This window comes from Drosophila guanche, unplaced genomic scaffold (assembly GCF_900245975.1).
Source record: "Drosophila guanche unplaced genomic scaffold, DGUA_6, whole genome shotgun sequence".
Lineage (NCBI taxonomy): Eukaryota > Metazoa > Arthropoda > Insecta > Diptera > Drosophilidae > Drosophila > Drosophila guanche.
The window spans coordinates 6778843-6791013 of NW_022995746.1; the positions used below are offsets into that span (position 1 = coordinate 6778843).

Below are 12171 nucleotides of genomic sequence, written 5' to 3' on the forward strand. Positions count from 1 at the left end.
TGGTGATGATTTATGCTCGCATTTGACTATTTGCTGTAAGTGGAAAGCTGTAACAATGTCATTTTAATATTTATGGAAAAGTGCCTGGCGTCTAGTTGTTATTTTAGCCCAAAAAGCTAAAGAGAAATATTATAAATGCAATGCGTTGAGTGGCATTTCCGGGCAACATTGTGGAGGATCAGGTGGAACGTAGAAGGGAACGATTATAATCTGAGGAAGAATTATTGATTTTATCCAGATAATTCTGGCTCAAGAAATTACACAGACCCTAATTATTACTGCCTACTCCAAGAATGTATATCTTTTTCTACAATATGTTTTCACCAATAACCATTTACAATTTCATTTGCGTGGGATTGATCAAGGTCAGCTCACGCCCCTGGATGCGATTGTATGGTGCATTAAATATTCCAGTCCAGTCTTTTAGATGCCATGTTGTTTGTCTACTTTCTGTTTGCTGTTTGTTGTATGATTAATATTGATGTTGACTGGTTATGTTCTCCCAGAGAACTGAAATAATTTGATAACATAGAACACGATTTGCATGGGTGACCTTGTCTGATTACTCGAACTTAAAGCTATTTGTATTTAAGTTAAGCAACCCAACCCCGCCTTGATTTAAATTATGTTTGACTCGCAATGAATCTGTGATTAATTGCAAATTAATTGATATTTTTTTTTGGCATACGCATGTACAAATATTTATTCATGTGTCGTGTGTCGTATTTCCGCTGCTTTGTCACCTCTGATTTCCTCACTTCACATTTGCATAACCATATTTAATAAAGAATCATTTATTAATCAGTGGAATCATTGGCTATATTTGCAAATAACTGAAAATAACTGCAAATATATCATCAATTGTACACGGCGATAATGATATCAATGCAGACTCTGTGTTGTGAGACCAGCCAGTCTTTCGCTCTTCGCCTTTCAATTTAAGGTAGAAAATTCGTGTAAATGAATTATGAGAAGCTAATTTTCAATTAACAAGCAAAACGTACACTTTGTGCGTAGATTACCAATTACATTGTCATGCATTGTCCGTCTCTTTGTCTCTCTCTATTTTGGTTAATTTCGTTTTGGCCCAAAATGTAAATGATGATTGAGAAGCAGCGCTTTCTGCCTGTGGCTGCTGTGCTGTACGTGCGTACTTTGTTCTTAATTGAATTTTAATTAATTACAGCACACTGCGTGTGTGTGCCGCCTCACACTCAACTCGAAAGAAGCCTCACAATTTGTCTTTTAAAGGGTTTAAGCTTAAGTTTAGCATTTCCAAATATAGTCCAATGCCTGTTACATATTTGCACCTCCAAAATGACAGACTGTATATCCGCATCTCGGAGGATAAAACATCGTTCAACGTGGCGCACAAATCCACAAAAATCGTTTCCCTGCCCCCAGTCTGCAATTTGATTTAGAGCGACTTAGAGCGAGTTTTTTTGGCAGACGCCAGAGTCAGTTTCCTTTTTATAAGCCACTGCGAGTGTCTCTGGCGAGGAGCTGGAGCTGGTAAAGTGTGACACTTTTTCACTTGCCGCTCGCTTGCCTGCTACACAAAGTCACAAGGAAAAGCAAATGCCTGGGGATACAATTTTAAATTAAATATTATAGCGTTAGCCTGGGCCTCATCTCATGTGTAAGCCAGCCTCTGGCCTGGCCTGGCCTGGCCTGGCCTGGCTCGGGCCCGATAAATGCGTAAGCACGCGATATCCAACTGTGCTCTGCCGTGTGGGATCTGCACCCGACACCTACTTGTTTCTCCTTGTTCAACATTTTATTACAATTTTCTGTTTGCATACCTCTGCCTGTGTGAGTGTTTCCGCCTTTCCACCTACACACCTCGTGCCTGCTTCTCCTTTTGCACTAGACGTCACTCAGCGATTGACGCAAATGATGGGATGTGCACTCGCCAGCAAAGGAATGTCTTATTCGTATGAAATAACAATGCATTCAGTCCATTCATTCAGCGAATGGCATTCGCTACGGTTAAAAGTTGAAACTTGAAATTCGCGTTCGGACTGCACGTGCTAGCGATGGCAAACAGCTGTATCGATAGGCAGAGGCGCGTATGTGAGGTGCTGCCACAATTTAAACTAAAATAAATAATATTTCTATATATGTAAAATAAATACAGGAAGACCTATACAACAACGTATGGAGTAGAGCGGCTACAAGTGGCTCTCTCCATGTTTCATGTATACCCAATAATTTGATCAAACCAAAAATAAATATCGATAGCACACGGCAGATATGTCAGGCATAAATATGCTTAAATATGTTGTGTTATTGATGCAAAAGATGTTTTTCCATGTAAATGGAGTACGACTATCAATTTATAAGATCTGGCAGAGTGTCTTTGTAAAGGGAATGCCTTGATCGATACATCGATCACATCAATGTGTGCCATCCGCAGACAAGGAACTTACTCGATAGGACACGCTTGGTGGCCGGGCAATACAACTTTTATTAGTTGGTATAAAATAAATACAATAATCCGTATTATTGAGCAGGAACAATACTAACAGTATTCACATCACATCCGTCTTCAACAAATTGCTTTGGCTTACTCCACACTCGTCCCACGTTTTGTTGTTTACCAGCCACGTGCAGCGGCAACAGCAGCAACAATTGCACTGCAAACTTGTTTGTAATTTGCTGCTTTCAGCTTAGAATAATCATTCTAATTGTATGTGCAAACACTTTAAGCATTTCCTTATTACATTTTACAGGTGAGCTCAACTTTTGCACCTACCAAAAAGTGACGAGAAGCCGAAAGAAAAACGAGAAGCGAGCGTGCTCGAACGTGTCTAACCAGAAAGTGTTCCAGGTAAAAAAAATCAACATGCCTTACACCATTACTCCCTCTTTACCTGCCCTTTCTTTGTGCAGACAACATGTCGACATTTTCCAACTTGGATCGCCAGATCGAGCAGCTAAAGCGCTGCGAACACCTCACTGAGATCGAGGTGCGTGACTTGTGCCGCAAGGCCCGAGAGATTTTCATTGAGGAGTCGAACGTGCAGCGTGTGGACACCCCCGTGATTGTGGTGGGCGATGTCCACGGGCAGTTCTACGATGTGATGGAGCTGTTTCGCATTAGCGGCGGTGTGCCAGCGAATAACTATCTCTTCCTGGGCGACTATGTGGATCGTGGGTACTACAGCGTGGAGACAATCCAGCTGCTGCTGGCCCTGAAGGTGCGCTATCCGGATCGCATTACTTTGATACGCGGCAATCACGAGTGTCGCCAGATCACCCAGGTCTACGGATTCTATAATGAGTGCATGCTGAAGTACGGCTCCGCGGCCGTGTGGCTCTACTGCACGGACGTCTTTGACTACATGAGCCTTTCGGCCGTCATCGATGGCACAGTATTCTGTGTCCACGGTGGCCTATCGCCGTCGATTACGCGCCTGGACGAGATCCGCCTTATCGATCGCAAGCAGGAGATACCCCACGATGGCAGCATGTGTGACCTAATGTGGAGCGATCCAGAGGAACAAGTCGGTTGGAGTGTCTCTCCCCGTGGGGCCGGCTATCTCTTCGGCGGTGACGTTGTTGCCGAATTTAACCATAACAACGGTCTTGCCGTAATCTGTCGAGCCCACCAGCTGGCCATGGAGGGGTACAAATATCATTTTAAAGAGACCGTTCTGACCGTCTGGTCGGCACCCAACTATTGTTATCGTTGCGGCAATGTGGCTTCCTACCTGAACTTGGATGACAATCTAAAGCTTCACCTTGAAGTCTTCAATGCAGCTCCCCTGGAGTCTCGCGGCGGCCTACCAAAGTTGAAGCCTCAAGCGGAATACTTTCTCTGAGAGCTAACTATTTTTTCTATCTTTTTGTTGTTGTGGTTTTTCTAATCAGTAGATGTTTATCACCAGCTACTGTGAGAAACTTGGGTGAAATATCACCACAAGAACATGAGCAAGAAATAATTTTGAAGCCTGAACAATAAAAGACTAATAAAAGTATATAAAAGTACAACTAATGTAAGAAACTATTAACAAAATAAAAACATAACTATAGCCCCACCCAAGTATAAATTCTCTTAAGAAAATATCATCCCATTTCCCTGGCAAAACTTGTTTGGATATTTCCATCATCCATCTCTGATGGTTCAACTTTAATACTAAGAATAGCTCAAGCATTTGCTTATCAAAAGTAAAAAAACTTCTAAAATATTTAACTGAGAAAAAAAGGTCAACAAAGCATAAAATAGCAGAAAGGAACACACACAAAAAAAAGCCTTGACATCACCTTTTTCAATCAACTAAAAAGTGTCTTCGTTGGCCCCCAACTGCCAGGCAGGCAACCAAGACCCGCGAGTGTCTCTGTGTGGTACCCGCACCCGCACCACTGACTCAATAAGCCGGCATTTTATTTGCATTTTTTTCGTCACTTGTTCGTGCTGCTGTTGCCCCAGCTCCAGCCTCCTTCATCGTCTGTCTCCAGGGCTGTCTGTCGCCATTTCTGCCGCTTGGTTGGGCCACCAGCCTCCTTTTCCACTTTGTACACTCAACGCTTCCGTCATCGTCATCTGCGGATGGGTGGCAGGCAGGCAGGCAGGCAGACTGCCAGGCTAGCCGAAATGGCGGTGCGGCATTGGCGGCAGCAAATTCATCATCGTCTCAGCACGCGTCTGTCAACCGCGCTAAGGATACAATAAATGTCTTTCGCGGTCGCCCATCTCTCAGGCAGCGGGTCCCGATATCTCCCGGTCGCTCGGAGCACCCTGTACAGGTCCAGGCCAGGGCAGGGCAGGGCCGGGCTCTTCTGAGTGAAATACTCTGTCGGATTAATATGCAATAGCGTTTTGCATTTTTGTTTTCCCCTCTCTTCTTTTTGGTTTGTATCGTCATTTTCCGTGGCTGTTGGTTTATTCATTTGCCTTTGCCTTTGCTTCTTTTCTGCTTTAATTATATTTTCTGTGTGCAGACTGTGGGTCTCAGGTGCACTTTGGGGATAACAAATTAAACAACTTTGTGCAGCTGAAGCAGGTGAATAAATTGAGCTAAAATTATGGCTCTGCTCGTACGAAAAACTAAAGCGATAAAGCTTCTTTGATTGGTTAAATTATATTTGATTAAATGGATAAAACAGAGTTGAAACAATGAGAGATTCATTCAGCAGGCCTGCTCCTCTTGGTTGGGATCGTTGATTTGCTTGGGTAGACCATGGGAAATTTCCTCCTTGAATTTCTTATACTCGATCTTGCTCATGGCAATCAACTCGTCGAAGGCCTGCTTGGCCAGCCAGTGGAGAATCGGATTGTTCCACAAAGGCATTATGGCCTGGTGCGTCTGATCGTCGGTGTTCCCGCAGTTGGCCATCTTTTGGTACCAGGTCCACAGATACACCATGCCGCGCATCTTGTAGCGCCACAAATGATTCGGAATGAAGCGTATAATGTCCTGCAGATGCCCAGACGCGTCAGCGGTTAGATTCTCCAAGACATTAAAATCCACAAGACGATAAATGTCTCGCATGTTCTTCAGATACGTGATGTTGTTCTGCTTCAAAGCAGAGATGGCCAAGGAAAGGTATTCCTCCGAATCGATAGGGCCTTCGGGCGGCTGAAAGTTCTTCTTCACATCGAAGCCATCGAAACGATCCAGCTCCTGGCGTATGGCAGCACCGCAATCCCGAAAGTCGCTCCACCAACTGCCCCACGAGCGGTAGCCCTTCTCGCGATAAACCGTCTTCCACTCCTCGGATATGGTGTGGCGAATCTCTGGGCCGCCATCCGCCATATCCTTGGCTTCGATGAAGTTGCACTGCAATGAGGTTGGAACCTGGGAATTACTCGAGCGAATGCGATAGACGGGATACTTCTTGAAGAAACGCACAGCGTGAGATAATTCTTCCGTCTGGGGCAGCATAAGGCCTGGATTATGGCTTGCATACTTCAATTTGTAGCCACCAACACGAAAGAAGGCAGGTGTCTCTTCAAGACATGAGCGCTTCTCTGCCCAGCGATCCTCCAGCTCAAATTCATCTGCCATGCGCTTGCTGCCCAATGTCAGAGGTAAAGTTAGCAGCGAATTGATTCCACGATGAGTGTAGCCTTGATTGAGACCATCTTTTGAGCCGTCAAAGTTGCCAAAGTTGCCAAAGTTACGACGTTCAATAGCTCCATAGCCTGAACGCTCGTTTATAAATCCAGAATCGTTGCCACCAAGGTAATCAGTTGAGTAAAAGGAACTGCGATTGCCATCGAAGCTTCGCAGGCTGGTATCGAAATTCTCCAAGCTGCGGTGGGCATTGTAATTGTCGAAGCTGCGATTGGCATCGAAATTATAGCTGCTGCGATTGGCATCGAAGTTCTCGAAGCTGCGATTCCCATATTCAGAATTTAGGGAGTGGTTTTGGGATCTGCGATCCCCATTGAATTCCATATAGCTGCGATTGGCATCGTAATTTTCATCATAGTCGGACCAGGGTTCGGCGTTTAAGAGACGACGGCCTTGATTCGATGTTTGGGTGCGAAAGTGTGGATCTGAAAAGTAGTTTTCAAGCCCACAATAAGTCAACCGAATGCCAAAGCATAGTGGAAATAATTACCCATTGGATTCATGGAGTCCATGTTGCGTTCCATGGGTGCAGGACCATCAGGTAGGTTCTGCCTGAAGGCATTGGCATAGTCACATTGTGTAACAGTAGGGGATCGGGATCCACTGCGACCTCGAGCAACAGGGGAACCGATGCGCTCTAGAAGATTCCAGGATCCACTGCGACGTGCATCAGTAGGAGATTTGTCTGCACGGCCACCTGGCAGGTTTTCACTGAATATGTTCATATACGATGCAAGATCAATAGTTGGTCCATTGCGGCGTGTGGCAATGGGTGATTGATTACGGCGTGTGGCAATGGGTGAACCATTACGACGTGTGGCAATGGGTGATTCTGTACGGCGTGTGGCAATGGGCGAGTCATTACGGCGTGTAGCAAAGTTAGAGCCGTGATCGCCTCGGCCTTCTGTCAGCGTTGCATATAATTCGTCCATGAAGCTTGTGTCCTCCTTTGAGTAATCACCGAGTGGTAGATCAACACGCTCATTGGGTTGAGCATCGTCAAGAGGACGCAAAGGAAATGCGTTGCGACGTGGACTCGGCAGCCAATCAGCATTTTGCGGCTCCGGTGGTGGCACCGGCGGCGGCGGAGAATTGATGTCCCGTCGACCATCCAAGTAATTATCCCCGTAGCGTCGGGTCATGGATTCTGCACGCCTCACAAACTCATCCACGGGAGGGACAGAGTGTTCAGACACTCTGCCCGGATAATAGGGCGGACTACGCCCCAATATCTGCAAACAAAAGTTCAAGTAAAAGTTGTGGGTCCATAACTCCACAGAAAACTTACGCGAACATTCACAGATTTACGAAAGTATTCATCGGACATGTACTGCATTTTCAATAAACAAACAATTAAACACAAAATTCAACCAAAAACAATTATTTTCCAACAATTTCTTCCGCTTTTGGGAACTTTTTTTTGCTCAGTTCTCGACTCGGCTGATGCACAAATAAAACTAATGAATCAATTACAACTTTTGCCATGAGGTAAGAAATGAAAGATGTCTTGGCCTACTTGTCAATTGTCAATTTTCTAGTGGCAATCGGAACCGATATGGCCAGCTGCATGTGGAAAATGTTGTCCAGGTCCTGGCACTTTGACTTTCAGTTTCAAACAAAGTACCAGAAAGCAACGAAAGCGAAAAAAAAGTCGTTTTACTTGGAAATAAATTAGAATAACACAAAAATAAACGGCAAGTGGTGACAGAGTCGCTTCAATTAGTCCTCGGAACTAGTTCACCAACAAATATCGATAATTAATTGAAGCAAGCGGCAACTATCGGCTTTTGCTCTTACATAATTAAGTTAATGAATGAAAACATGAATTTAACTTTAATATTTTATTAACAGAACTTATGCGATATAATACAAATATTATAAAATAACTTCCAGACGGTCTTTGGGTCTCAAATATTTCACAAATATTATCAAAGGAACCTGAAAAGGCAAATAAAAAATATAACAAATTAAGGTAACCAGTACGGGCTTTGGCTATAATGTCAGAAAATTATTCGTTTAGTTTATTTAGTTGCTTAAACACATCACATAAATGTACATCCCAATTCGAGTAGAAACCATTTTGCATAAATTGAAAATTTTTTTTTATAATTTTGTATGAAATAATCTTTTAAATGGAACCGTGCTTTGTCATTGCTGCAGCCATTTCAATCTTCTGCCATCAAATGGAACTCTGCTTCGATCCCGCCGGCTATGTGGGATTGGAGTCGACGTTATTCATAATGCTTTCCTTTGTGGCCATAAACAAACTCGTTGGCAGCCGGAATGCAAACAAAACCCTATGGGACATGGCCGCGGATGTCATGCTCGCGTGCCTGACGATGCAATTCCTTCTGGGGACCGTGTGGTATGTCATCTTCTGTTCGCTGCAAACCATTGTGGAGGCCGTGTTCAATAGTGGCTGCCGCCTGTTGGGTGCCACACACATTGAGCAGTTGAAAAATATGCAGCCGTACGTCCTGACCCTCAGTCTGCTCTCTGTGGAAATGGTTGTTCTCTTCAAGTCCATTCAGATGGATGGTCTTCAGAAGTTCTTCGGAGTGCAAGATGATCTAGCCTCAGAGAGTGTGCTCTCTATTCTCGCCGAGCGTATTGGCAGGAATGAAAGGCGAGAGCAGCGAGCTGCCAGACTGCTGGAGAGAGGCCTTTCCCTACCGCGAGGAAGATCAGTCTCTCGTGGACGACCGAGAACAAGGTCGTGGCCCAGACGATAGATGCAGATTTGAATAACTTCCAAATTAGAACGAAATATATTTCAATCCCCTTTAGTTGTCGTTTCCATTCAAGTATTTTCGCTTAAAAAACGCTCAAGAAAATACACTCCAAGCTGCGCTCCATGCCAATAATTTATTGGAATCACTCAACTCAACGGCCACGTCAATATGGCGACAATAAAAAAATATAAAATAAATGGTCCTCGTAGTCAACTGTGCAATATTTTAAAATTGCATCCCAAAGGATGGCACGAACAAACAAACAAAAAGAGAAAGTGAAAGAATGAAAGCATTCGAATAAAACACGTCGCGACAACGAATGGGCAAAAACATTGAAATAAATAAGATATAAAATTGTGGCACACACACAGACAGAGAGAAACAGAAAGAGCGAGACCCAACAATTTATGCACCAGACATACGATACGGTACGATACGATATATGCATATAAAAACATATAGGTTTACGATCCCCCATGCGACCCATTCGTTGCGATAAGTGTGTTTATTTGAGCTTGTTCAATGCAATATTTACAATGCAGCGACACCCATCTTTACGCCCCACACACATGCCTTTGGGCTCTGTGCTCGGCTCGCGACTTAAGCTGTTTGCTTATGTTGTTGTCCTCTGGCTGCTGACTCGACGACATCGCCACGCCCCGTGGTCCATGGTCGCAATTAAAGCAAACAACCAGCGGGAAACTAATCTCAAGCGGCTCGTAAATTCCAAGCGGCGCATTCCTGTGGGACACCCAAGGATATCCAAGGCAAGGATTCCCCCCAGCCATTACCCATTCCCATCCGCCACTGATGCGGTGGCAATTGAAACTATGCACGAATCCTGCGATGCCAGCGGAATGACTAAGCTCCGATTCTAATTCCTCCTCTTTGTTTGTTTGCTCAGCCAGGGAGATGCTGTGAGACGATACCGAAAGAAGTGGCCATCGCATGTGCTGCGGCGGAGGTGCCGCGGAGGAATGTCGGGATGCTGCTGCTGTTTCTGGGTTCCCTGGGATCCTTGCCATCATTTGCATATTAATTAAATGTCAAAAGGGTAACGGGAAACAAACAGCAGCTGCTCGTACTCGCCTTCAATTAAATTGACTTGCGATTTGGATTTGCAACTAGCTCAATCAAGGTCAATTTGGAGAGAGTTCTGTAAGTAAGACATGCACAAGGGATACTCTTTCTTATGTGCTATTTTTTTGGGAAGAGCTGAAATTTGTTGAAACAATAGAAGGGGATTGCTAAGTAAATTAGATCTGTGTGGATCGTAAGAGAGGTAATAGTGCTCTATAACAGTGAGGGCTAACAGTGACCTGTAACTGCAAGCGGTAACAGTTAGCGCTATAAACAGAAGCAGTAAAATTGAGCGATAACAGAGAGCTGGAGCTGGAAGCAGTAACAGATCGTGGTAACAGTGGGCTCTGTGGACGCGAGTGGTAACTGAGCGTTAACAGTGAGATGGAACTGGAGGCGACAACAGACTGTTAATTTCAGGGTGCTAACAGCGCTGAGTTCCGCTTCCATTCCCGCTGATTTGTTGCTTCAAATCAATATCTGTAAACAATACAGTAGTAAAAACTAAGAAGACTCCTTTCGAAGAATAGTGTAAATATAATATCAGGCACTCAGCTTAGAGCTAAAGATTGTGACAACAGCTCCTCCAATTGGATGCCAAATACATTTTTGCCTCCGAACCTCATTCAAATGGATTTCCAAACTAGATTTAAGCTTCACTCCAATAGCAAGTGAGTCACATAGATATCGCCAACTGCCATCTGTGCGTAGTTACATCGAGATGAAGCTTCCAATCTCCTTCTTTCAACTGCTTCTACTCTAGCATCCTGCCAGCTACCAGTTTGCAGCTCGTTTTCTCGATTCAAAAGGAAAATGCCATAACCCGCTTATGACGCACTGCAGAGGAGGATGCTGGATGCTGAATGCTGGATGGCGAATGGCAGATGGAGAGGTATAGGGATGGTCTCTCTGGAAGCCTGACAACGACAAGAGACATTTTGCGTCAATGACAAACGGGTTTCACTTTTCTTGTGGCGGGCCTCAGACTCCGGGCAACGACAGATCGTTCTCCGGCTCGGGTTTAATTGGTAGATGCACACGAAACAATTGGGTGCCTGTGTTGATGGGTGGCTGGGTAACTGGTAGCTGTAGATGTAAGAAAAGGACACGAACGTCAGTTCATAGCTTCATATACCACTTTTACGCTTTGTGGTTTTTGCCAGGTAAAGGTCTCTGGGGAAATCCTTGGCCTCGGTGCCTCGGCTTTTGCATATTTGAACCCGTTTTGCAATTTGCTGAACAGAGTCATGTAGAACCCGGACAAACCATGACCATTGTCAGACAACAGCAAGGGGACCTGTTTTCTGTGCAAAAGATATTTGCATTTTGCGGTGCAGACCAGACATCCCGCTTCCAGCCCGAAACTCCAAAATGGAGTGTTGTTTTTCGAGCTCTAATTTCAGCTCTGCTGTTGCTGCTGTTAATGGATATTCTTCGGTTAGACGGCGTCTAATCACTATCCAAGCAAAGGTTACGCACCAATCCCAGACATGTCAATTAAGTGATGAAAATTCCAGGCTTCCTCCATCCCACATTCTCCCACTTTGTCTCTGACTCTCTGTTCTGGCTGTGGTAATTTGCCAGGCAAGATGTCTGCTCCAGTCAAAAGCCAAAGTTGGCAACCGCAGAAGGAGCAGCACCAGCAGCAGGAGCAGCTGTCAAAACGTATGGAGAATGTGGGCGCTGCCACATCACAGTGTCACAAGGATGAGCAGCAGCAGCAGCAGCACGAATAAATAGAGTGGGTTTGAGCTTCAGGAACCACTAAAGACGGCGGCATGGAGCCACGGAGTGCCAGTTGCAGAGGTTTACGGGGGGTCGAGCTTGCATTTCGCAGGCTGAGGCTGTGGCTCAAAAGATATGCAAATCTTTTGGCCCGTTTGGTGGCTGTTGACGGAATGTCTTGCTCAAATGCTTGCCTCCTTGTTGGCTCCTTCCCTCTGAAGAACTCTCAGCCAAGAAATTAGCACACAATTTACAACTAAACTAAAGTCAAATGGCGTCTAGGCAATGTGCCCTTAAAATATTTATTTATCCTAATGGTAAATGTGTGAAAATTGGAGTGGAATAGCAGCAGATTTTCAGCCAAAAGAATATTCTTGTGTGTGGTGTGGGATGATCTTTATTTGAATTATACAAAAATCTTGACTCCTTTTAGAGGACAAACATTAATTCCCAAAAAATTCAATAAACACAAAACATGATCCCTAAGTGTTTTGCCCTTCAATGGATTACATTAATTTCCCCCATTGGCATTTCGTCCTTGCTCCCTTTCTAAT

General features: G+C 44.5%; 3 protein-coding genes across 4 annotated transcripts; 2 read left to right on the top strand and 1 right to left on the bottom strand.

Annotated features, from left to right (window-relative positions):
* The first annotated feature begins 2763 nt into the window (after positions 1-2763).
* Positions 2764-3917, top strand: LOC117581883 (serine/threonine-protein phosphatase 4 catalytic subunit-like). Its single transcript, XM_034269349.1, has 2 exons — positions 2764-2830; positions 2893-3917. Exon 2 carries the CDS (start codon positions 2898-2900, stop codon positions 3822-3824), a length of 927 nt encoding a protein of 308 aa, XP_034125240.1. The 5' UTR covers positions 2764-2830; positions 2893-2897; the 3' UTR covers positions 3825-3917.
* A 1047-nt stretch (positions 3918-4964) lies between these two features.
* On the bottom strand, positions 4965-7524 carry LOC117582409. Of its 2 annotated transcripts, XM_034270098.1 has the most exons (4): positions 7369-7524; positions 6571-7312; positions 5856-6505; positions 4965-5783 (listed from the first exon to the last, which is right to left on the bottom strand). In XM_034270098.1, exons 1-4 carry the CDS (start codon positions 7414-7416, stop codon positions 5133-5135), a joined length of 2091 nt encoding a protein of 696 aa, XP_034125989.1. In that variant the 5' UTR covers positions 7417-7524; the 3' UTR covers positions 4965-5132. The 2 variants fall into 2 exon arrangements, with proteins under 2 accessions (XP_034125989.1, XP_034125988.1); XM_034270097.1 differs by having other exon boundaries at positions 4965-6505.
* Positions 7525-8131: 607 nt separating this feature from the next.
* Positions 8132-8866, top strand: LOC117581730. Its single transcript, XM_034269110.1, has one exon. It carries the CDS (start codon positions 8213-8215, stop codon positions 8810-8812), a length of 600 nt encoding a protein of 199 aa, XP_034125001.1. The 5' UTR covers positions 8132-8212; the 3' UTR covers positions 8813-8866.
* Positions 8867-12171: the final 3305 nt, after the last annotated feature.

Excerpts from the sequence above, each read along its gene's own strand:
- LOC117581883 (XM_034269349.1), top strand. The coding sequence starts at position 2,898 with ATGTCGACATTTTCCAACTTGGATCGCCAGATCGAGCAGCTAAAGCGC.
- LOC117581730 (XM_034269110.1), top strand. The coding sequence starts at position 8,213 with ATGGAACCGTGCTTTGTCATTGCTGCAGCCATTTCAATCTTCTGCCAT.
- LOC117582409 (XM_034270097.1), bottom strand. The coding sequence starts at position 7,416 with ATGCAGTACATGTCCGATGAATACTTTCGTAAATCTGTGAATGTTCGC. Across the intron at positions 7,313-7,368 it reads GTAAATCTGTGAATGTTCGC|ATATTGGGGCGTAGTCCGCC; the intron begins GTAAGTTTTCTG and ends TTTTGTTTGCAG. Across the intron at positions 6,506-6,570 it reads GGACTCCATGAATCCAATGG|ATCCACACTTTCGCACCCAA; the intron begins GTAATTATTTCC and ends ACTACTTTTCAG.